General features: G+C 44.0%; 1 protein-coding gene across 7 annotated transcripts in view; it reads right to left on the bottom strand.

Moving 5' to 3' along the window:
- The window catches only part of adgrb2 (adhesion G protein-coupled receptor B2), an 805,995-nt gene that overhangs the window by 59,523 nt on the left and 719,694 nt on the right, over window positions 1-26,778 (bottom strand). For all 7 annotated transcript variants that reach the window (XM_043717943.2, XM_087976927.1, XM_087976929.1 and 4 more), the window contains one exon: window positions 1,147-1,242. In XM_043717943.2, the coding sequence (XP_043573878.1) occupies window positions 1,147-1,242 (96 nt within the window). The remainder of the gene's footprint in view (window positions 1-1,146; window positions 1,243-26,778) is intronic.

Here is a 26,778-nt window from a genome sequence, read left to right as displayed (position 1 = left end):
AGCTACAAGATACAACTGAGTTTACTTAGATTAGATTAGATTAGATTACTTACAGTGTGGAAACAGGTCCTTTGGTCCAACAAGTCCACACCGACCCGCCGAAGCGTAACCCACCCTGACCAATTCCCTTACATTTGCCCCTTCACCTAACACTATGGGGCAATTTAGCATGGCCAATTCACCTAACCTGCACATTTTTTTGTATTGTGGGAGGAAACTGGAGCACCCAGAGTAGACCCACGCAGACACGGGGAGAATGTGCAAACTCCACACAGAGAGTCACCTGAGGCGGGAACTGAACCCGGGTCTCTGGCGCTGTGAGGCAGCAGTGCTAACCACTGTGCCACCGTCACTTTGTCTGTGTGGAAATTGTTCTCCATGCCCTGCAAGACAAGCTTATTGGGCTTTACCCAGGCTGGGTATCTCCCTTGCCCTCCTGTGGTACCTCCTCAGAATATCTTACTCTTTTACTGGCAGCCGCCTGATATTTAAACCTGCACTTTGGAATGTGAGCCAGCTGCTGGATCCTGATTATTTCAAACTAAAATTGCATTATACCAACAGTGTCAGCCATGTTTGGCTGTTGACTCAATGATGCATTTCAATCTACAGGTGAAACTCCTCTTGTGTATTGTGAAGCTAACAGGTTATTCCCCTCTTAATAAGTTTTATGAATGCAAATATGATTATATCTGGTCAAAAACATTCTGTAATTTGTTCCTGATTTAAATGACTGATACAGAAATCATTCTAGTATAACCTTCAACTCTAATAATTACCTCACACAGTCCCTGACCTTAAAAGCTGAAACTGCTGGACATATCTCACAACAGTCAAAGTATAGATAGAGATTACCCAGTTTCTCTTGAAGCGAAAGCACATTGAGGAATATGACACAGGAAAGCCCCTTGTGTCTATTCTGTTTGTTTAATACAACAATCCCAAAACTATTCCCGGTCTATCCTTCTAACCCAGTATCCTTTTCTGTTTAAATATTTGTTTAAGTTTCCTTTAAGAAACAAAATGTTTTTTGTCTCAATCAGTCCTTGTGGAAAAGCAATTTGTGCTCCAACAAATCTTTGAGGAACTAATGTTAGGTATGACTCAGTTTTCAACCTTTTGCTTTGCAATTGGTCCTTTACTCACCATAATCTGGACTTGACCATTTTTGTAAGAATCAGGTGAGTTTTCATTCTCTTCAGTTTTGCAGCTTCCTGTTCGACATTTTACAACATCCTGAATCTGTAAATAATTTCAGAAAACAGATTTAGAGAAATGTTGATATAAAACAGTGATACGATAAAGAAAGTGCAGTTGTAAGAACCAACAATGCAGATGCTGATCCTACGTTTCCTGTTGCTCTTCTCTGGCTTTCTCCGGCCTTGTTTTTGTCTCCTTCTCTCGTTAATCTTCCCAGTGTCTGCAATGCTCTTTTCTATTCCCTTTAAATTGTAATAAAGTTTTCTTCTTGAGGTGGGCTGCTATACAAATGCAAATTGTGTGTGACGGTCTTAATTATTTTTCTCAAAGTGGCTGTGTCTCTTGCTTCCTGAACGCCTACCAATGTCGATCTGATTTTGAGTCTGAAGGATGTGCTCCAGACAGTCAGCACTAACTGGTTATATTTGCTACTGTTCATCTAGATTTGACCAGAAAATGAATTGGACCATTTACATTCATTATGTGGTTGCTCCAGAAGATCAGAAACCAAGAATTCTCCAGATAGTAACTCTCCTCCTGTTTCCCCAAGCCTGTCCACTATCTTCAAGACGCAAGCCCAGAGTAGGCTGGTATACTATTCAATTGCCTGAATTTCTCCAGCAATAATCAAGAAAATCAGCACTATCCAGAACAAAAGTCTGTTTGATCAGTACCTCATTCACCAAAAGCAATATTCAATCTCTCTACCACTGGGATACAGAATCAGCCGAGTACACCAACTACAAGATGCCCTGCAATAACTCACCAAGGGACCTTCAACAATACCATCCAAACCCACAATCTAGAAGAACATGGGAAGCAATCTCCTTTCCAAGTCACACATTATGACTATTCATTTGCTATCACTGGGTCAAAATCATGAAACTTCTTAAAGTACTGAAGATATCTACATGATAGAGCAGCAGTGGTTCAATGTTCACTGTCATTTACTCAAGAGCAGTAAGGGATGAACAATAAATGTAAGCTTTGCCATTGATGCTCACATCTCATAAATTAATTGCTTAAAATGTCACCAAATTGAACATTTCTGTACTGGTCCAGCAAACCTCTGGTGGCAATGTTGCCCTCTTAGGCAAACACAATTCAATATTACTTCAATACTCCCAATGTAATTTCACACGGCTACGACAGTCCAAGAGTCTAACAGGGCAGTTATCAAATTCTTTATAGAATTACCGTATATGGAATGTCAATGTTTATCAGATACTCCTGAAAGACGGGAACAGGACAGCACAGATTAACCAAAATTAAAGCTGATAGTTCAGCAACATTATTATTTTGTGTGAGTGTATGTGGAGTTGAGTCATCCCAGAAAGGAAGAAAGATTTAAGAAAGGGATGAATCAACCATGGCTAACCAAAGAGATTAAGGAGAATATTAAGTTGAAAGAAAAGGTACATAAGGTGGTAAAAGTCAGTGATAGTCCTGAATACTGGGATAAATTCAGAATCCTGTAAAAGAGGACCAAAACAGATAATAAAAAGGGAGAACTAGCAAGGGCAGACTAGCAAAGAATATAAAAAACTGACAATACTGTTCAGGAAATGGCAGAGGGGTTCTGCATCAGTCTTCATGACGGAAGATACTTCAAACACCCCATTAATAATAAGGAATATACGGGCGGAATTAAGTACCATTACAATCACTGGAGTGGTAATATTAGGCAAACTAATGGGGTTAAAGGGAGTTAAGACTTAGGGTGTAGGTTTGCTTGCTGAGCTGTAGGTATGATATCCAGACGTTTCATTACCTGGCTAGGTAACATCATCAGTGGCGACCTCCAAGTGAAGCGAAGGTGTTGTCTCCTACTTTCTATTTATATCTTTCTCCTGGATGGGGTTCCTCGGGTTTGTGGTGATGTCATTTCCTGTTCGTTTTCTGAGGGGTTGATAGATGGCATCTAGATCTATGTGTTTGTTTATGGCGTTGTGGTTGGAGTGCCAGGCCTCTAGGAATTCTCTGGCATGTCTTTGCTTAGCCTGTCCCAGGATAGATGTGTTGTCCCAGTCGAAATGGTGGTTATTTTCATCCGTGTGTAGGGCTACGAGGGAGAGAGGGTCATGTCTTTTTGTGGCTCGCTGGTGTTCATGTATCCTGGTGGCTAACTTTCTTCCTGTTTGTCCTGGAAGAATGTTAGCCACCAGGATACACGAGCACCAGCTAGCCACAAAAAGACACGACCCTCTCTCCCTCGTAGCCCTACACACGGATGAAAAAAACCACCATTTCGACTGGGACAACACATCTATCCTGGGACAGGCTACGCAAAGACATGCCAGAGAATTCCTGGAGGCCTGGCACTCCAACCACAACGCCATAAACAAACACATAGATCTAGATGCCATCTATCAACCCCTCAGAAAACGAACAGGAAATTACATCACCACAAACCCCAGGAACCCCATCCAGGACAAACATATAAATAGAAAGCAGGAGACAACAGCTTCGCTTCACTTGGAAGTCACCACTGATAATGTTACCTAGCCAGGAAATGAAATGTCTGGATATCAAACCTACAGCTCAGCGAGCAAACCTACACCCTAAACCTCAATCTGAGCTACAAACCTTCACAAACCTTGCAAAAAGGAGATAAGACTACAGGCCTTGATGACTTGCATCCTAGCATCTTAAAAGAAGTAGTTAGAGAGATAGAGGATGCATTGGTTGTAATTTTCCAAAAATCATTGGATTCTGGAGAAGTACCAGAGAATTGGAAAATTGCTAATGAGATAGCCCTATTCAAAAAGGGAGGGAGGCAAAAAGCAAGTAATTATAGGCTGATTAGCCGAACATCGATTGTTAGAAAAGCATTGCAATCAATTGTCAAGAAAGTAATAATGGAATATTTGGAAAGCCATAGTCTAATCAAGCAGCATCAACATAGCTTAATGAAAGGGAAATCATGCCTGATAATTTATTGGAGTTTTCAAAGGAAATCTCAACTAGAGTAAATAGGGGGTAACAAGTAGATATGCTGTATTTGGCCTTGGAGAAGGTATTCAACAAGGTACATCACAAAATATTATGTCTTAAGATAAGAATCCCCTCGATGTTGGAAATAGTATATTGGCACAAAGAGAGAATTGGCTAATGGACTGGAAACAGTAAGATGAGACAAGAGGTTCTTTTTCAAGTTAGTGACCTGTGAGGAATCAGTGCTGGGACCAAAATTGGTTGCAATGTATATTTATGATTTGGAGGAAGGCAGTGAATGTAAAGCAGCCAAGTTTGTAGACGATACAAAAATAGGTGGTTGTGAGAGGGATACAAATAGTTTGCAAAGAGAACTTGATAATTTCCATAAGTGGGCAAAAACATTGGCAGATGGAGTATAATGTGTGAAAATGTAAAATTATTATTTTGTAAGAGAAAACAAAAGAACAGAGCATTATTTAAATTGAGAAAAGCTACAGAAAGCTGCAACACAAAGGGACTTGGGAGTATCTGTGCAGAAAACACAGAAATCTTGCATCAAAGTGCAGAAGGTAATCAGGAAGGCTGATGGAATTTTGGCCCATACTTCAAGGGCGGGGGGGGGGGGGGGGAGGTGGAGTATAAGAGAAGGGAAGTCTTACTGCAACTGTATAAGGTACAAGGTGGTGATTAGTCATCATTTACAGTAATGTGAGCAGTTTTCAATAAAATAGAAATTTACTGTCAAGTGTACTTTTATATGAAAAATACAGCAAAAAGCATTTTTTGCCACAACACAGCGCTTCTATTAATGACAGAAGTAATAAAAAAACATAAATTAAGGCAAGGTTCATCTTTACTCAGTTAATGGTTCCTGGGCTCAGGGTCAGCCGATTAAAGAATGATGGAATACCCTGAAGATGTAGCCAGGTGAGACCGCTGTTGTGTGACAAGAACACCAGGTGGGGATGAGAACACTAGGCTGCCGGAATACTGGGCTGCAAGCCACCACTGAAGAAGATAGAAAAATATCACTATGCTGGGCTAAGAGCACCGCACTGGGCTGCTGGAAGTCACATCATCACTGGGCCAGGAGAAGCCTCCTCCAGACGCTATTGCCGATCTACATCCATCCCTTTCACCAATGCTTCGGGCACCCGGGTCTAGCTATGGGTCTGGAGCCTTGGCCCAGCCTGTGAGTCAGCCCAGGACCTGCTCTTCACTCGATGGGAAGCCCCAGGCTAGGATGGAGCCATATCTGGCTCATTCTGGCCTTGCTGCTGCTGCTGCCACTGAAGGCCTCCTCCTTCACCTGCCATTTTCCAGGCTTTAAAGAAAAGAAAACAAAGGAAGAAAAAGAAACAGAAGAAAAATAGCAAAAGTAAAAAGTAAAAAAAAGAAAGATAAAGCCGGAGTGGAAAAGCCCCAGGCTCAGCTTCTTTATTCTGCCGCCATCTTAAAAACTTATTGAAGGAAAGATATCATTTCATTGGAGAGAGTTCAGAGAAGGTTCACTAGGATGAATCCTGGTATGAAGGAAATGTTTTATGCATAAAGGCTAAACAATGTAGGAGTTTAAAAGAATGAGAGCTGATCTAATTGAAACATAGAGGAATCCTAGGGGTCTTGACAGGGCAAATGCTGACAGGATGTTTCCCCTCACAGGAGAGTATACATATTTTTTGAATAAAGGAGTACCAATTTAAGACTGAGATAAGGAGGAAAATCTTCTCTCAAAAGGTTGAGAGTCTTTGGAGCTCCTTGTCACAGACAGATGTGGGAGCAGAGTCCTTGTGTACATTTACAGTCAAGGTAGATAGATTCTTGACCAGTAGGAAAATCAAGGGTTTTGGAAGAAAATGCAGGAAAGTGGACATGATGAATATCACAACAGTCAGGATCTTTCTGAATGGTGGAGGTGGCTTTACGGGTTGAATGGTCTACTCCTGCTCGTAGTTGTTATGACGTTATGCGATGACACCTGAGAAATACTGCGCAGTTGTGATCTCTTTTCCTTAAGGCATATTTTCCTTGAATGCAGACCAAAAAGTTTGACTTGATTGTCCTATAAAGCTAGATTGAGTAGAATAGGTACACATTCATCATGATTTAGAAGAATCAGAGGTTATCTAATTGAAATGCATTAAAGATTTTAAGGGCATGACATTATAGATGTTGAGAAAATGTGGTTGCAGAGTGTGGAACTATGGGTCATTAACATAGGACAAGGGATTGATTCCTTTAGGGCTGAGATGTCGAAAAAATTACTTAGCTCTGAGGATTGCACAATTTTAGAACTGTCTGCCCACAGGATAATGGATGGTCACTCAATGACAATGTTCATGAAAGGGATAAATACAAATTAGTCACCAAGAACTTCAAGGGATGTGGAAAGTCAGATGGGAAAATGGAACTTGGGAAAATCAGCTATGCTCTTACTAAATAGTGGAAAAGGCTTGAAGGTCTTTATGATCTTTCCCAGCTCCCATTTCTTATGAACTTAGTGTAATGAGATTATATGTACAGTACAACCTCGATTATTCGAATATCAATTATCCGAACTTCGGATTATCTGAACAAGATCTCAAGGTCCCATAAAAATAGCATTAGGCAACTCAGCACTCAGTTATCAGTAAAATGGCATGATGGCATGCATTGCTGATAATGGAAAAATGTTTGATAACTGGCACTCAAATGACCACTTGTTTACAATCAGATCAGTTATCAGTTAAATGGTATTGTGGTGTGTCCTGCTGGATAACCGAGGCAAGTTCGGATAACCAGCACTCATTAATTACTGCTTGTTTACAATCAGATCAGTTATCTGAACGATCAGCTATCTGAACAAAATACTCCTTGCCCCTCTTGTTCGGATAATCGAGGTTGTACTATAATACAATTGCAGCGAACTCCAAAGCCTTTATGGAAAACCTGACTAAGGTGCGATGACTCCATTTGTTCTTAATGGAGCCTCATTGTCTGGCTAAACATTGTACCATTTACCCAATACAAACCACTGGACCATCTCATCTTTTCTATCCCACTCTTCTCTCATTTAAACTTTTGTTCCCTTTCACCCAGCAATGTAGCATATCAAATTACTCTTTGAGATATGTTCACTGTTGACTGCAACTTCCATTTCAATGATCAAGCTCTTATAACTCCGAGTCTCTGGTTTCTGATCTTAATCTCTCTGTCCAAATAAATCATTCTAGTCAAATTCATGGCTACCCATTCATCTCACATGTTTATATTTATTGTATTAATTAGAGATAAGAGCACTTATCTTTGATCATTTTGTTATATCCCTTTTCAATCATATCCCACTTTCTCATTTGACTTGCTTTGTTCCACACTCTGGGGAGAAAAAAAAAACTTTTCCCCCAAGTTTCTTGCAAAGCATTGTCAAATTCACAACTGTCTAGCTTTTGGTCCTCCATTCACAACATTTCTGCAGCTACGGATTTGCCCAGCTATACCCTTACCTTCCCCTTTGTTGTTCCAATCTCCATGAAACAATTATACAATTAATATTCCTCACCTGGCCATTCCCAATGAAACAGATTAATCCAAGTTTATGGTGGCCAACACATATCGCCATCCATTGCTAGATCCTTATGAACAATCAAAAGCATTATGAAGCCCTAGTCTCTGACCAAACTACTCACTATCCCAGAATCATGCTGGAAGGAAAAGATAACCCTGGATTTCTCTTCTCCAAAACAAACGATCTCTTACTCGGTTCTCCTTTGCATTCTCTACCTTCAGATCTGTAGTATGAGGAGATTGTGGATATCTGCGCCACTAACATTGTGGCCATCCATTCAGTTGTTCTGATGCACCAAGGCAAACTGACTCTTAGGTATTCCTCGATGTGAACTCACTGCTCTCTCTAGTTTCTGCCTATATTTTATCATATTCTATCTGCGCTCATCCTAATCATGAATCTCACCCTTTGCTCCCTCGTCAAGGCTTGATCGTTCCAAAGATTTCCTGGCCAACGTCTCTCATTTACCACTCGACATAGGCTTGAGTTCATCTAAACTTGCAGTTTGTATCCTTGCTTGCACAGTTCCCATTCACTCTTCATCCCTGTCCTTACTAATCTAGGTTCATTCTTTAAGAGAAAGTGAGGGCTGCATATGCTGGAGATCAGAGCTGAAAATGTGTTGCTGGAAAAGCGCAGCAGGTCAGGCAGCATCCAAGGAACAGGAGAATCGACGTTTCGGGCATGAAGAAGGGCTTATGCCCGAAACGTTGATTCTCCTGTTCCTTAGATGCTGCCTGACCTGCTGCGCTTTTCCAGCAACACATTTTCAGCTAGGTTCATTCTTTAACCAACACTGTCTCAATTTTGACATTCTCATCCTTGTTTGGAAATTGTCAAAGGCCTCACCCATTCCTATCCTGGCAATCTGTACCATCTGTAAAACTTTCTGAGATCTCTGTACTCTTCTAATTCTGATATCCTGTAGATTTCCAAATGCCATCACTCCAGCATTGGTGGCTGTGCCTTCAACTGTAAAGCCTGCCACTTTAGAATATCCCCCCTAAACTTTGCAATCTTTCTCTCCTTCTAAGACACTTTTTGAAGCCTACCTCTCTGATCAAGCTGTTAATCATCAGTCCTAATATTTCTTTGAGTAGTTAGACTTTGGCACATTTTACTATGTTAAAGCACTATTTTAATACAAATCATCATTGTTAGTGCTAGTTCTTGGATCTCTTGCTTCTGCCAGACTTCAACCTTTTGTTATAGATATTTCTACTTGCTAATGGCTTATTTTAACGATTGTACAGCTTTATTTATCCTTTTATTGGTTGGGGCTTCACCAGACAACGTCATAATGATCCAAGGCATTGCATAAGGATGTTGGAGGAAACAGATCCATATCATCACATAGTGGCCAAAAGTTAACTATGGGGTGCCATTTGCAAATTACATGTCACTTCTGCTCTCTTGTTCTTTCCCATTTGTCACCAATTCTAACTAAAAAACTAAATGCCAATGGCATGCAAGGAAAACACTTGTTATTCTGTCGAGGACATTTTTTTCATTGGTGAAACCCACCATCAGCTGACAATTCTGCGATTCTTGGTAAGCTATAACAAAGTCAGGAGCATTGTGGCCCTGGCGAAATCCAAACTGGGTATCAGTGAGCAGAGTGTTGCTAAGTAGATGCTGCTTGATAGCACAGAAAGGTAAAAGGTCACAAGTTCAAACTGGTGTAAAGTGAATTTAAGATGGATGTCAGGGAGTTCTTCACAGGTGAATGATCAACACATGAACCCTTGGATAAGGTAGTGGAGATGTAAATTGTTGAATATTTTAAGAAAGTGTTAGCTGCAGTACTGGAATTCTTTCTATTTTTCCTTCATGACTAAACTGGTAAGCAACACAACTATTCTTTGCATATCCATCTTGTGATGGATGGGACTTCAGGATGATATGATTTTACATCAGTATATATTAGATTAGATTAGATTACTTACAGTGTGGAAACAGGCCCTTCGGCCCAACAAGTCCACACCGACCCGCCGAAGCGCAACCCACCCATACCCCTACATTTACCCCTTACCTAACACTACGGGCAATTTAGCACGGCCAATTCACCTGACCTGCACATCTTTGGACTGTGGGAGGAAACCGGAGCACCCGGAGGAAACCCACGCAAACACGGGGAGAACGTGCAAACTCCACACAGTCAGTTGCCTGAGGCGGGAATTGAACCCGGGTCTCTGGCGCTGTGAGGCAGCAGTGCTAACCACTGTGCCACCATGCTGCCCGGGAGTTGGTAAAAAGGATTGTTGTAAAATTATGAACATCACAATAGTTTTGACTTCAATTCATCATCACTGTCACTCCCACTGACATCAGACTAGAAGATTCACTCACATTTGTTAAGTTATAAATTTTAAATCAGCTTTAGGGGTTAAAGAAAAGTTAAAAATCACACAACACCAGGTTAGAGTCCAACAGGAGTATTTGGAAGCACTAGCTTTTGGAGCGTTGCTCCTTCATCAGGTTGTGACAACCACCTGATGAAGGAGCAGTGCTCAGAAAGCTAGTGCTTCCAAATACTCCTGTTGGATATAACCTGGTGTTGTGTGATTTTTAACTTTGTCCACCCCAGTCCAACACTGGCATCTCCAAATAAAGATACGTTAGACTTTTTCATTTATTTCAAAGCCAATTACGTGTTCCAGTTTTGCAAAATGCTATTCACAGCTTTGAAGATAGTTCACTAAGTCTAAAATCAGCTCCAAGGAGACATAACTTAGAGACAGTTGTTTCCTGATTACTATTTTCCAAAATGAAATGACAAAAAGCTGCAAATGGATACTAAGAGGAGGGGTTGGGAGTGGTGGTAGTGGGATCTGTGAAGCCTGCAACAGCAGAAAGTGAGATGACTGAATTTGGTGGCAGCCAAAATTTTGATTTTCTCACATCTCGTTCAGTTGTCAAAAAGTACTCAATGTCATGCTTGTGGCATATCGAGGCTCGTGCTGGTTTGTGGAGTGTGCATTTCAAAAATACTTATTTGTGTAAAAGTGTTTAGAATTATATCACACTTCTAAGATAAAATCAGTTACACATGAACATTTTAGGATTTGGTTCACACTCATTTAAAGGTGGAATGCACCAGTCACTTTTGCAGTTGTCTCTGAGATCGGTGGTTTGCTTTGTTGAATTTTGTGGTGGGGGAAGAGCAGGAGAATAGCAATTGCACAGAGCCTTAGGACAAAAGGAGAAAGTCAGGGATGGGGAAGACTGTTGTCTGGAGTGGGGTCAGATGCACTGACGAGTGGAAAAATGATGTGCAGTCGGGGTGGTGGTTGGACCAGTGTGAGGATGACAGATGGAGGATGGACGGATACAGGTTCTATCATAGATTTCATAATGACCATATTTTGCAATCTGTCCAGGAACTGTGCCAGAATTAGAGTCTCAAGTGGGAGAAGCCCCGTGTGTGGTGAGTATAGACAATGGAAAGTGTGGAAAGATCACTACTTACCAGTTCTGTGGTTGAAATCCATGAACACTCATGCTCGTATAACACCATCTGCCATGGACGGGTTGCACCTGAACCAGAAGGGCACCAATATCCTGGGGAGTAGGTTTGCTAGCAATCTTCGGTGTGTGACAGGGCGGTGTGTGACAGGGCGGTGTGTGACGGGGCGGTGTGTGACAGGGGGGTGTGTGACAGGGCGGTGTGTGACAACTTGAGGATAGACAAGTCCCCGGGCCTGACGGGATATATCCTAGGATTATGTGGGAAGCAAGAAAGGAAATTGCAGTACCGTTGGCAATGATCTTTTCATCTTCACTGTCAACAGGAGTGGTACCAGGGGACTGGAGAGTGGCGAATGTTGTGCCCCTGTTCAAAAAAGGGAATAGGGATAACCCCAGGAATTACAGGCCAGTTAGTCTTACTTTGGTGGTAGGTAAAGTAATGGAAAGGATACTGAGGGATAGGATTTATGAGTATCTGGAAAGACACTGCTTGATTAGGGACAGCCAGCACGGATTTGTGAAGGGTAGGTCTTGCCTTACAAGTCTTATTGAATTCTTTGAGGAGGTGACCAAGTATGTGGATGAGGGTAGAGCAGTGGATGTAGTATACATGGATTTTAGTAAGGCATTTGATAAGGTTCCCCATGGTAGGCTTATGCGGAAAGTCAGGAGGCATGGGATAGAGAGAAATTTGGCCATTTGGATAGAAAACTGGCTAACCGGTCGAAGTCAGAGAGTGGTGGTAGATGGTAAATATTCAGCCTGGAGCCCAGTTACAAGTGGAGTTCCGCAGGGGTCAGTTCTGGGTCCTCTGCTGTTTGTAATTTTTATTAATGACTTGGATGAGGGAGTCGAAGGGTGGGTCAGTAAATTTGCAGATGATACGAAGATTGGTGGAGTTGTGGATAGTGAGGAGGGCTGTTGTCGGCTGCAAACCGACTTTGATATGACGCACAGCTGGGCTGAGGAGTGGCAGATGGAGTTCAACCCTGCCAAGTATGAGGTTGTCCATTTTGGAAAGACAAATAAGAATGCGGAATACAGGGTTAACGGTAGGGTTCTTAGTGAGGTGGAGGAACAGAGGGATCTTGGGGTCTATGTTCATAGATCTTTGAAAGTTGCCACTCAGGTGGATAGAGCTTGTAAGAAGGCCTATGGTGTATTAGCGTTCATTAGCAGAGGGATTGAATTCAAGAGTCGTGAAGTGTTGTTGCAACTGTACAGGACTTTGGTTAGGCCACATTTGGAGTACTGTGTGCAGTTCTGGTCGCCTCACTTTAGGAAAGATGTGGAAGCTTTGGAGAGGGTGCAGAGAAGATTTACCAGGATGTTGCCTGGAATGGAGAATAGGTGTACGAGGATAGGTTGAGAGTGCTATGCCTTTTCTCGTTGGAACGACGAAGGATGAGGGGTGACTTGATAGAGGTTTATAAGATGATCAGAGGAATAGATAGAGTAGACAGTCAGAAACTTTTTCCCCGGGTACAACAGAGTGTTACAAGGGGACATAAATTTAAGGTGAAGGGTGGAAGGTATAGGGGAGATGTCAGGGGTGGGTTCTTTACCCAGAGAGTGATGGGGACATGGAATGCGGGAGTGGTAGAGTCAGAATCATTGGCGAACTTCAAGTGGCAATTGGATAGGTACATGGATGGGTGCTTAAGCTAGGACAAATGTTCGGCACAACATCGTGGGCCGAAGGGCCTGTTCTGTGCTGTATTGTTCTATGTTCTATGTCTGCACAGTTCAACTCTGGAAAATCTGTTCATCTCATATACCCAATGTCAGAAGAGCAGATGTGATAAAAGAGGTCTTTTATCAGTCAACAATGACAGTTACAATGCCAATAGCAGGTAGCACCACAGGAGGACCTTCATCAAGATGCAGCTATCTGGGGAAGATATTGTAAGGGACAGACACCAGGGCTTGGTAGCAAAATTGATGCTACAATGAAGAGCTTCCCTTTTTGTCCAGGAGATTCTTTCATAGCCCTTTGATATTCAATGGTATTACCATCTAAGGTTCAGTATTGTCCTTCAGAGAAGGAAATCTGCCATTCTTGTCTGGTCTGGCCTACATGTGTGACTCCAGACCCACTGAAATGTGTTGCCTCTCAATTGCCCTTTGAAATGGCCTAGCAAGCCATTCAGTTTTATCAATTGCCACAGTCTCAAAGAAATGAAACTGGACAGATCACCTGGCATCAACCTAGGCACTGGAAAAGATAATGGAAGAAACAGCCCTGAAGATCCTGCAAAGTTCTCCTCACTAACATCTTGGGGTTAGTGCCAAAATTGGGACAGCAGTCACACGGACTAGTCAAGCAACACCCTGGCACAGTCATACTCATGAATCATACCTCATAGACAATATCCCAGACACGACCAACACCATCCTTGGATATGTGCTGTCCCACTGGCAGGACAGACCCCGTCAGAGGTGATGGCAGAGTAGCACACAGTAGGGAGGGAGTTGCCCTATGAGTCCTCAAAATTGACTCCAGACCCCATGAAGTTTCATGGTTTCAGGTGAAACATAGGCAAGGAAATCTCCTGCTGATTATCGCTTACTATCATCCCTCCGCTGATGAATTGATACTCCTACGTTGAACAACACTTGGAGGAAGCACTGAGAGTGGCAAGGACACGAAATGCCTCTGGGTGAAGGTTTTCAATGTCCATCACCAAAAGTGTCTCGGCAAGTGTATGAACTGGTCGGGTCCTAAAGGACACAACTGCTAGACTGGGTCTGCGGCAGGGGTGAGGGAACCAACAAGAGGGAAAAAACATACTTGGTCTCATCCTTACCAGTCTGTCGGCTGCAGATGGATCCATCTATGACCATATTGATAAGAGTGAGCACCACACAGTCCTTGTGGAGATGAAGTCCTGCATTCACATTGAGAATAACTTCCTTTGTGCAGTGTGATATTATCACGTGATAATTGGGATAGACTTAGAATAGATGTAGCAACTCAAGATTGAGCATTCATAAGGTGCTGTGGGCTATCAGTAGAAGACTTGGACTCCAGCAAAGTCTGCCACCTCATGGTCTGGCATATCCCCACTCAAACATTATCACCAAGCCAGGAGTTCATCCCTGGTTCAATAGAGAGTGCAAGAGGGCATGCCAGGAGCAGCACTAGGCATACCTGAAAATGAGGTGTCAACTTGGTGAAGCTACAAAACGGGACTTGCATGACAAACAGCACAAACAGCATGTGACAGACAGAGCTTAGTGATCCCACAACCAATGGATCAGATCTAAGTTCTGCAGTTCTGCCACATCCAGTCAAGAATGGTGGTGGACAATTAAACAACTCACTGAAGGAGGTGACTCCACAAATATCCCCATCCTCAACGATGGAAGAGCCCAGCACATCAGCGCAAAAGATAAGGCTGAAGCATTTACAGCAAACTTCAGCCAGAAGATTGGATGATCTATCTCAGCCTCCTCCTGTGGTCTCCAGCATGACAGAAACCAGTCTTCAGTAAATTCGATTCACTCCTAGTGGTATCAAGAAAAGGTTGGAGACACTGGATATTGCAAAAGCTGCAGGCCCTGACAACATTCCGGCAATAGTACTAAAGACTTGTGCTCCATAACTTGCTGCTCTTCTAGCCAAGCTCTCCCAGTACAGTTACAACACTGCCTTCTATTTGATAATGTGGAAAATTGCCCAAGTATGTCCTGTATGTAAAAAGCAGGACAAATTCAACACCGCCAATTATTGCTCCATCAATCTATTCTTGATCATCAGTAAACTGATGGAAAGTGTCATCAACAGTGCTTTCAAGCAGCACCTGACCTCATTATACCCTTAGTTCAAACGTGGACAAAAGAGCTGAATTCTGCAGTGGGGAGGGGGGTGGTGAGATTGACAGCCCATGACATCAAGGATGCTTTCGGCTGATTATGGCATCAAGGAGCCCGAGCAAAACTGGAATCAACGGTATCAGGGGGCAAACTCTCTGCGGGTTGGAGTCATACCTTGCACATAGCGAGACAGGTGTGGTTGTTGAAGATAATTAATCTCAGCTCCAGGACATCTTTGCAGGAGTTCCTCAGGGTAGTGTCGCAGGCCCTATGGTCTCCAGCTGCTTCATCAATGACCATCCCTCCATAATAAGGTCAGAAGTGGGATGTTCGCCAATGATTCACAATGTTTAGCATCATTCCTGACTTCTCAGAAACTGAAGCAGTTCATGTGCAAATGCAACAAGACCTGGACAATATCTAGGCTTGGGCTGACAAATGGCAAGTAACATTCATGCCACACAAATGTCAGGCTATGACCATCACCAACAAGAGACCATCTAACCACTGCCCTTGATATTCAATAGTATTACCATCACAGAATCCTCCACTATCAATATCCAGGGGGGGGGGCGGTATCTGGTATCATTGACCAGAAACTCAAACTCAACTGGACTAGCCACATAAACACATTGCCTACAAAAGCAGGTGAAAGGCTTCTCTCAATAGCTGACACTGACTCAATCTTCACTAATGTATCCATCTTCAAAAAGTTTTATGCTCACCACTCTCACTACTTTCTGCAACATATTCCCTCATTCATTCTCACCCAACACCACTAACCTGGCATGCCCTCTGTGCTGTCTACTCTCTCACTTTTGATGCCTTTCCACATGCACCAACAGCACTAGTTTTGTCACCCACTTTTGTAGAGTTATGTGTCATGCATAGAAAATATCCCTTCAGCCTACCACATCTCTGCTGACCAATAATGTACACTAATACCATTTACTACATTTGGTCCATAGCCTTCTGTGCCTTGGCATTTTATATGCTTGTCCAGATGCTTCTTAAATATTGCGAGAGCACCTGCGTCCACCAGCCCCTCTGGCAGCACCTTCCATAATTCTATCACTCTCTGGGTGAAAAGATTTTGCCTCAGGTCCTCTTTGAAACATTTACTCTTCACTTTAAACTTATGCCCTCTTGACTTAGACACGTCTGTCAAGAGAAAAAGATTTTTACAATCTACCTCTCATAATTTTGTATGCCTCAATCAGATTATCTTCCGTAACACCTGCCCATCTCTCATTCCATGAGGAAAATAGACCACAATAGTGCAGAAAGAAGCATACGTCCTGAAGCAGACTTGCTACCACAGTCACATCCCCTTCCTCAGTGCCTGCTTTTGGAACCACTGATCCCACAGGGACTCTGGACCACATTCAGACCACGACAATTTGGACCTGAACAGGACAACCAGTACCTATAACAAATCCAAAGCCTCCAGAAATGGAAAATTCATTCCTGATGAAGGGTTTATGCCTGAAATTTTGATTCTCTGCTCCCTGGATGCTGCCTGACCGGCTGTGCTTTTCTAGCACCACACTCTTCGACTCTGATCTCCAGCAACTGCAGTCCTCACTTTCTCCATAGTGCAGAAAGAGTCAAGATGAGTGGTATGCTACCTGTTATCAAGCTCCAGACCTGTTATGAAGAGAGGATCCCGACTGTGACTGACCCAAGCAGGGCCTGGACTGTTATCAGAGAATATCTTTGATTTATAGTGCTGGGAACCTCGGAGTGAAGGTCTGCTGACAATTATATCAAGCTTTGTGGTTTTGTGTCTGCACTAAATGGCAAGGCATTATGAGTGTGGTAACTCTGAGGGGCAAAATGTAATATGGCAAGACAGTGCAAGGCAAGCATGTTGTTAGCATCTAGGTAGAGTCAAAGTGAGTGAACTTCATGTCAGCAAGCAAAAAGCCCAAAGATGTATCCTGATCCTTGAGCTGGGCGCATGTCCTGAGTGCAGTGTCCTTGCTGCAGCATTACAATTATAATTGCTGATACAGCATTGAAGTGCAGAAGAGTCACTGGACTGGAGATGTGCCATGAGGGTTCTTAAATGCTGGTGCATGTGACTAGTGTCCTTTGAGCATGCCCTACTTTACTAACACCTTCCACCATGACCTCAAATTTACCTGGACCGTCTCAGACTCCTCCCTCCCCTTCCTAGACCTCTCCATTTCTATCTCAGACGACCGACTCAACACAGACGTTTATTATAAACCGACTGACTCCCACAGCGACCTAGATTACACCTCCTCCCACCCTGCCCCCTGTAAAAACACCATCCCATATTCCCAATTCCTTTGCCTCCGCCGCATCTGCTCCCAGGAGGACCAATTCCAATACCGAACAACCCAGATGGCCTCCTTCTTCAAAGACCGCAATTTCCCCTCAGACATGGTTGACGATGCTATCCACTGCATCTCCTCCACTTCCCGCTCCTCTGCCCTTGAACCCCGCCACTTCAATCGCTACCAAGACAGAACCCCATTGGTCCTCACCTACCACCCCACCAACCTCCAGATACATCGTAACATCCTTCGTCATTTCCGCCACCTCCAAACAGACCCCACCACCAAGGATATATTTCCCTCCCCTCTCCTATCAGCGTTCTGAAAGACCACTCCCTCCGCGACTCCCTCGTCAGGTCCACACCCCCCACCAACCCAACCTCCACTCCCGGCACCTTCCCCTGCAACCGCAAGAAATGCAAACTTTGCACCCATAACTCCCCCCTCACTTCCCTCCAAGGCCCCAAGGGATCCTTTCAGATCCGCGACAAATTCACCTGCACCTCCACACACATCATTTACTGCATCCGCTGCACCCGATGTGGCCTCCTCTACATTGGGGAGACAGGCCGCCTACTTGCGGAACGTTTCAGAGAACACCTCTGGGACACCCGCACCAACCAACCCAACCGCCCCATGGCTGAACACTTTAACTCCCCCTCCCATCCGCCAAGGACATGCAGGTCCTTGGCCTCCTCCATTTCCAGACCATGGCAACACAACGCCTGGAGGAAGAGCATCTCACCTTCCGCTTAGGAACCCTCCAACCACAAGGGATGAATGCAGATTTCTCCAGCTTCCTCACTTCCCCTCCCCCCACCTTTTCTCAGTCCCAACCCTCGGACTCAGCACCGCCTCCTTGACCTGCAATCTTCTTCCTGACCTCTCTGCCCCCAACTCCTCTCTGGCCTATCACCCTCACCTTAACCTCCTTCCACCTATCGCATTCCCAACGCCTCTCCCATAGTCCCTTCTCCCTACCTTTTATCTTAGCTTGCTTGGCACACCCTCATCATTCCTGAAGAAGGGCTTATGCCCGAAACGTCGATTCTCCTGCTCCTTTGATGCTGTCTGACCTGCTGCGCTTTTCCAGCAACACATTTTTCAGCTCTGATCTCCAGCATCTGCAGTCCTCACTTTCTCCTGAGATGTTGGTGCCTAGTTTTCAATGTGGAAGTCATTTGGAACAAGCAGCGAGCTGCATCTGCCAGGTATTGCTCTGGTTTCTGTATTGAATTTTCTGTTGCCTGTATTGCTTGCTGAGTTTGGCAAAATGGGTATACTAATATTAATCAGGTGAATTGTGGCCATCACAAGATACTCAACAAGCAGTAATGACAGTCAATTGGCATCTTGTCGCTGCCTAGTGAGAATCTCGTTATGCTGTTAGTGAAATGCATAAAAGACAGAGCGAGATGACGGCAAGATGAGCCTGGCATCGCTTTCAATTCAGCCACATATCTTGTCACAGGCCATGTCACTCAGACCCCTATGAGATTCTGTCCATAGACTTTTTATTAATATACCATCTTTAGAGTTAGACCTGATATTAGATTAGATTCCCTACAGTGTGAAACAGGCCCTTTGGCCCAACAAGTCCACACCCACCCTCCGAAGAGTAACCCACCCAGACCCATTTCCCTCTGATTGATGCACCTAACACTATGGACAATTTAGCATGGCCAATTCACCTGACCTGCACATCTCTGGACTGTGGGAGGAAACCAGAGCACCCGGAGGAAACCCACGCAGACACGGGGTGAATGTGCAAACTCCACACAGACAGTCACTCAAGGCTGGAATTGAACCTGGGACCCTGGTGCTGTGAGGCAGTAGTGCTAACCACTGAGCCACCGTTACACAGAGAGTCACAGACCCAGGGTCCTACAGTGGGATTTTTAATTTCTAATTGTTGTTAATGTACCAATCTCAACCACTTTTGCCAGTAGTTCATTTCATATACATACCACCCTCTGTGTAAAAAGGTTGGGCCTTTGGTTCCCTTTTATTCTTTCCTCTCTAACCTTAATCTGATATCCTCTAGTCCTCAATTCCCCAACCTTGGGAAAAAGACTGAGTACATTCACCCTATCCATGTCTCTCATGATCTTATACGCTTCTGATGAAGGCCAGTGTGCCAAGAGCCTTCTTCACAGGCTTGCCTTTCTGTGACTCCATTTTCAGAGAACCGTGCATCTGAAGGTCCCTGTGTTCCACTACACTCTTTAAGGCCCTCCCATTCAACATGAAACTCCATCTTGATTTGACTTTCCAAATGCAAGATCTCACACTTATCTATATTAAATTCCATTTGCAATTTCTTGGCCCACATCCCCAGCTGATCTAGGTCCTGCTGCAATTTCTGATAATCTTTCTCACTGTCCTATATAGAGCCAATTTTATTGTCATCTGCAAGCTTACTAATCATGCTTGTACATTTTCATTCGATTCATTGATATAGATAACAAACAGCAATGGACCTCACGCTGACCCCACTAGTCACAGGCCTCCAGTCCAACAAGCATCCTTCCACGATTACCCTCTGCTTCGTACCATCAAGCCAATTGTGTATCCACTTTTCCAGCTCACTCTGGATTCCATGCGATCTAACCTTCCAGAGCAGCCTACCATGTGGAGCTTTTTCAAAGGCTTAGCTGAAATGCATATAGACTACGTCTATCACTGTTCCCTCATCAAAGCTCTTGGTCACTTCATCAAAGAACCTGACCAGATTTGTGAGGCATGATCAAAGCCGTGCTGACTGCTCCTAATCAAACCCCATACATATCTTATCTCTCAGAATCTTCTCAAGTAATGTACCTATCACAGATGTTAAGCTTACTGGTCTACAGATCCCAGATGTTTATTTGCAGCCCTTCTTGAATAAGGGCACAACATTCGCTACCCTCCAGTCTTTCAGGACCTCACCCATAGCTAACAATGATGTAAAAATATCAGCCAGAACCCCTGCAATTTCTTCTCTAGCCCCTTGCAATGTTCTTGGATAAGTCTGGTCAGGACCAGGAGATTTATTCATCTTCATACATTCTAATACATCAAACACCTCCTCTATTGTGATATTGACTGGCCCCAAGATACCATCACTAATTTCCCCAAGTTCCCAAGTCTTCATGTCTTTCTCCACGGTAAACACAGAGGAGAAATATTCATTGAGAACCTTGCCCATCTCTTGCAGTTCCACACATACATGTCCACTTTGGTCCTTGAGGAGTCCTATTTTCTCTCTAGTTTTTTATTTCCTTTAATATAGTTAAAGAACCTCTTTGGATTCACCTTAACCTTCCCTGCCAAGGCTATCTCGTACCCCCCTTACACCCTCCTGAATTATTTCTGCAGTAAACTCCTGTATTCTCTGTATACCTCCATGGATTCCCTCCATCCTGGCTGCCTGTACATGAGCCACACCTCTTTTTTTCTGGTCAAAGCTCAATTATCTCTTGTCATCCAGGGTTCCTATTCCTGCCAATCTTGCCTTTCACCTTCACAGGAACACATATACCTTGAACTTTAGCTATCTCAGTTTTAAAGGCCTCCCACTTGCTGGAAGTCCCTTTACCTGCAAACAAACGACTCCAATCAACCTCTGCAAGCTCCTGTCTAATTTCATCAAAATTCGCCTTGCCCCAGTTTAGAACTTGAACCTGTGGACCAGTTTTGCCCCTAAATTAATAAAATTATGGTCACTGGTCCCAAAGTGGTCATCCAACATCATCTCCATCACTTGTCCTGCCCTGTGTCCCAAGTGTAGGTCGAGTTTTGCCCCTTACTGAGTAGGACCTTCTACATACTGCTTGAGGAAACTTTCCTGAATGCACTTAACAAATTCCATCCTGTCTAAGCCCTTAACGCTCTATAAGTCCCAGTCTACATCTTTCTTTTGCCAAGTTTTTTTTCTGGCTTCTACTTCAGGTTTCAATAGTTTTCATATGTTTCTGTTATGGTCTGTAAACTGTACACTCCATCCTGATTTTTCTCCTCTTCTCTTCAGTTTGGACCAAATTGTTGTGGGCTTCACTAAAGTGATCCATAGAGTGTCTAGGCAATGGATTTTTGAATCTGTTTCTTCAGTCCATCAATATTATACAGACTTTTAAAAGTTGTTATGTAACCATCTCCAATGACTAAAATTTGGCTCTGTTTTTGGTCAGCTCATGTAATTTTTTTGTAAATGTTTTTACGGAGAAAAATATTTTGCAATTTTTAGAAATTAGAAAATTACTACAAAAGCATTATAATCTTATAATATAACAACAATAACAGTAAATAAACTGCTACTGTACTCCACAAACAATTCAGAAGAAAAAATAGAATAAAGAGACAAAAAACTAAGCAAACTCCAAGTCAATAAATAACTAAATCAAAATAAAACTAAATTAAACCCAATTGAACCAAGGCAAATTAAACTAAGTTGCAACACTTAGTGCAATCCCACCAAAGCTCCCCATCACTGGGAGCATCAGTTGGCAAACCCATATTTGTTCGGAATTCTTCCTCCCAGGGGCCCCTGGCTCGCCAGACGTAGCCCTTGCTGCTACCCCAAGGCCCTGACCAACATAGCCGATAAGCCTGCATCTATATCACTTAGAAAGAGCCGACACATCCTATAAAACAGTTCCATTTTCTGTACACCATAATCGTGAGTAAGTCCGGGGGATGTGCTCCATAACTAACCTACGCCACCCCAAGAGTCCCAGGGGATTTTCCAACACCCAGCTTATCAGGATGTTCTTCCTCCCACAAAATGAAAGAATATTAAACAGTTTCTTCCCATGCACGTCCAAAGATGGGAGATTTGGCAAACCCAAGAGGAGGGACACTGGATCTACCTTGACCTCGGTTCCCAAGACCCCTTCCAAAACACTCGCTATAGCGCCCCAATACCTACAAAGCTTGTGGCATGACCATAAGCAATAAATAAGAGTACCAATATCTGTTTTACATTTGGGGCACACTGGGGATGCTCCTGTCTTCAATTTCATAAGGTGCTCTGGTACCAAATGAGCCCTGTGGAGTACCTTCAGTTGCATAGCCTGCGTCCTATTGCAAATTAAAATCTTCCTTATGTTCTCCCAAATATCCTCTCATGCCTCTGACGAGATCTCCACCCCCAATTCCTGAGTGCAGATTCCGCACAGCCGCTCAATGTCCTTCAAAACACTACCTCCTAATAAATGATAGAGGGCGCTGACCGAGAGAGTACCCATGGACCAAAGTACTCTCCTCTACACTTTCGAATTATAGGGACTAACCGTCAATGTAGTCTTTTTCTGTATAAAGTCCCTAATCTGAAACTAACAAAAGAGGTCCCTCCTAGATAGTTCATATTTCTGGCTCAACTGCTCGAAAGTTGCTGCTCAACTCCTCCCCCTCAAATAAATCTCTTAGGCAGGAAACTCCTCTAGACTCCCAGAACCTGAATACAGAATCCATCAGTCCCAGCCGGAATCCTAACATTCCTACTATGGGAGTAAAAGGGGAAGTTTTTTGTAAATTGCCCTCACTTTGTGGCATCATTCTCCATGCTTTAACCATGTTAAGGACAATCGGATTTCTGCAATATTCCAGAACAGTCCTCATCTTGTCCATAAACAACAAATTAATGAGGGGGCATTTTACCTGGATGGCCTCAATGTCCAGCCAAATTGACTGTGGGTCCTAGCAAGCCCAATCACTTGATATTTCTAAAAATCTGGAAAATCTACACCCCCATCCCCTGCGGAAGCTGCAATTTGGCAAGCCTAATATGAGGCTGCCTATGACACCAGATAAAAGAACCAAGGCTTAAAATGAAGCCTCCATAGCACCTGCTTGGGCAGCATCAAAGGGAGCATTCGCATGGGGAATAATAAACAAGGAAGAACATTCATTTTGACCAGAGCTATTCTCCCCAACCAGGATATCGGAAGATTCTTCCATCACTGAATGTCCTGTCTTATCTTCTCTACCAACTGCACAAAATCAGTTTTATATAATTGATCGAAGGCCAGGGTGATAAAAATGCCTAAATATGGGAAACCACCCTGTGACCACTGAAAGGGAATCAGATTCCACCCCCATAGGCATGGCCTCCAAGTTCATAAAATGGATTTTATACCCCAGGAAAAAAACAAACGGATGAATCACTTGTATAAATGGGGCACAGATATCGTTGCGTTAGTTAGAAAGAGAAGAACGTCATCTGCATAAAGGGTGATCTTATGCCCTCCTGAACTTACCTCTGGGGCAGTTATATTGGGGTCCTTCTGGATGGCCTCTGCCAACAGCTCAATCACCTATATAAATAGTAACGGTGAAAGGGGGCACCCTTGTCGGCTGTTTCTGCCAATACTAAAACTGTCAGACCTTATACCATTCATGAGAACTGCTGCTTTAGGGTCACTGTATAACAATGCCACCCACTGGGTAAAGACTCCTCCAAGACCAAACCACTCCAAGACATAAAGGTACGGCCACTCCACCCGGTCAAACGCTTTCTCTACTACCAAATAATACCTGTCTGGTCCTCCTTTACAATGAAGGGTAAAACCCACTCCAACCTCAACGCTAGCATTTTCGACAAAATTTTTAAATCCATGTTTAATAACGATAAGTACCTGTACGAAGTACAATCCTCTGGGACTTTCCCTTTCTTGAGAATAACAGAAATATTTGCTTCTCTCAGAGTGGATGGGAGGCAGTCCTGACGGTACGAATAATTGTACATATCCAACATTGGCCCAGCCACCATGTTTATAAACGCGTTATAAAACTTGCTCTGAAATCCATCTGGGCCTGGCACTTTACCGCTCTGGAGCTGCCTCAGAGTAGAACTTCCTGAATGCTGCGTTAATCTTTTTGGAATCGCAAGTGAGAGTTCCAGCATACTCTCTAATGGGTGTGGTAGATTGGAGGGCATTCTTCTTTCTGGCCAGGTACGCCAGATATCTACCCTGTTTATCATTATACTCGAATAACCTCTAATTCGCAAAGGAAATCTCCTTCTTTGTTGTCTGAGTGAATGCAGCTTTCAGAGCATCCCTGAGGACTGTAATCCGCTACAACTTGCTCACAGACGGTCTGTGAAAGTATGCTGTCTCGGCTGCTTTCAGCCGGCCTCGAGCATATGCTGTTGCTGTCCCCTCTGCTGCTTCTGAGTCGCCGAGTAAGAAATAATCAAACCCTTGCATAGGCCTTGGCAGTCTCCCACAGCACTGACAGATTACTGGCCGTACCCGAATTAATGTCCCAAAAGATTTTATTTCCCGTGAAAAATACTTAGTAAACTTGCTATCCTTCAGGAGGAAAGGATCCATGCGCCAATGCCCTGAGCCTGTCCCATCACCACCAGTCTTGGCCTCCATGTCCATTGCCGCATGATCGGAAATGGCTATGTTGCCAATTCTGCAAGACAGCACCGAATTCAAAACAGCCAATGGGACAAAAAATGTGTCAATCATAGTGTAGCACTTATGTGGGTTGGAGAAAAAGGTGAAGTCCCTACCCTCAGGGTGAAGACATCTCCACACATCCACCAATCCCAGCTCCCTGTTCAGGTCCACCAGCTGCCTGGATTGCAGGAATATACCCGCGAGACTCCTAGGGCATCCTGTCCACCTCGAGCTCCATAACTCAATTAAAGTCTCCCCCTATAATTGTATGACGCGCCCTAAGGACCATCAACTTGGAAAGCTCATCTGTTAAAAATTTGCCTGAATGTGCCAGGGGGCAATATATTCAAGATCCCATACTCCTTGCCCTGTATAAAAGCTTTAAGAATCATAAACTGCCCATATTCATCCTTAGTTTGGTCTAACCGGTGAAATGGGAGATTCTTCTGGATGGGTATAGCAACTCCTCTACTTTTCAAATTAAAGGATGAGAAAAGCACCTGTCTGAACCCTCCCTGCTGTAACTTCAAGTGCTCCTTATTGGTTAGATGTGTATCTTGCAGCAAGGCTACATCGACCCTCTGTTTTCTAAGGCTTGAGAGGATCTTTTTTTCTCTTAATCGGTGAATGACTCCCCTTAACATTCCAGGTGCACCATTTAAATGAATGGTTAGCCATAGCTGTCCAAAACAGCCCATGACCCATCCGGGAGGAAGAACTCTACTCATAGTGCACCAAGTGAAAACAGTAAATAGTTTGCTTAAACTTGAAAATACAACTACAAAAATTACCAAATCACTGAACCAACATATAACACAAATAAGAGCAGACATTCCCCCTTGCCCACAGGGAGCACTCATAATACCCACTAACCCCTCCATGGCTCCTTCTAGCTGAAGCCACGCCCCAAACCCAAGCAAAACAAAGTTAAAAAAAAGTTACAACAAGAAAATTAAAAGTGGGCACTCAACCCTAGTCCATACTTTGACCCTAGGCAATCCTGGTAAAATAAAAAAAACCTGCCTCCCCAAACCACCCCCTCCTCCGCACTAGGAGGGAGAAATGAAAAGGGAATGATAACAAATGAGAATGGAAGGGGTAAAAGAAGGAAGAAGAGAGAGGAAGAGAAAACAAGGGACACCCCACATATTAAAAAAAACCAAAACCAGGTAAACCAGGCAAACTACAGAAAACCCCCATCACTACCCCCATCACGAAGGACTCAAAGCACTCCGCTTCTTCCTTTCCCGCCTTACCACCCCCCCATCACGAAGGACTCAAAGCACTCCGCTTCTTCCTTTCCCGCCGTACCACCCCCCCATCACGAAGGACTCAAAGCACTCCGCTTCTTCCTTTCCCGCCGTACCACCCCCCCATCACGAAGGACTCAAAGCACTCCACTTCTTTCTTTCCCGCCGTACCACCCCCCCATCACGAAGGACTCAAAGCACTCCGCTTCTTCCTTTCCCGCCGTACCACCCATCCAGTCCCTGTACACCTCCATCCCCCATCACGAAGGACTCAAAGCACTCTGCTTCTTCCTTTCCCGCCGTACCACCCAGTACCCTTCCACCGACACCCTCCTTCGACTGACCGAACTAGTCCTCACCCTGAACAACTTTTCTTTCCAATCCTCCCACTTTCTCCAAACAAAAGGAGTAGCCATGGGCACCCGCATGGGCCCCAGCTATGCCTGCCTCTTCGTAGGGTATGTGGAACAATCCATCTTCCGCAACTACACTGGCCCCACCCCCCATCTTTTCCTCCGCTACATTGATGACTGTATCGGCGCTACCTCGTGCTCCCACGAGGAGGTTGAACAGTTCATCCACTACACTAACACCTTCCACCCCGACCTCAAATTCACCTGGACAGTCTCGGACTCCTCCCTCCCCTTCCTAGACCTTTCTGTTTCTATCTCAGGCGACCGAATCAACACGGACATCTACTACAAACCAACCGACTCCCACAGCTACCTGGACTACACCTCCTCCCATCCTGCCCCCTGTAAAACCGCCATCCCATTCTCCCAATTCCTTCGTCTCCGCCACATCTGCTCCCAGGAGGACCAGTTCAAAATACGTACAACACAGATGGCCTCCTTCTTCAAGGACCGCAATTT

Source organism: Chiloscyllium plagiosum, unplaced genomic scaffold (assembly GCF_037043375.1).
Source record: "Chiloscyllium plagiosum isolate Xiang-an unplaced genomic scaffold, Cpla_swu_hap1 HiC_scaffold_30, whole genome shotgun sequence".
In the NCBI taxonomy this organism is placed as follows: Eukaryota; Metazoa; Chordata; class Chondrichthyes; order Orectolobiformes; family Hemiscylliidae; genus Chiloscyllium; species Chiloscyllium plagiosum.
Note: the sequence above shows the minus strand (reverse complement) of the source record. Positions and strands in the feature narration are given on the sequence as shown.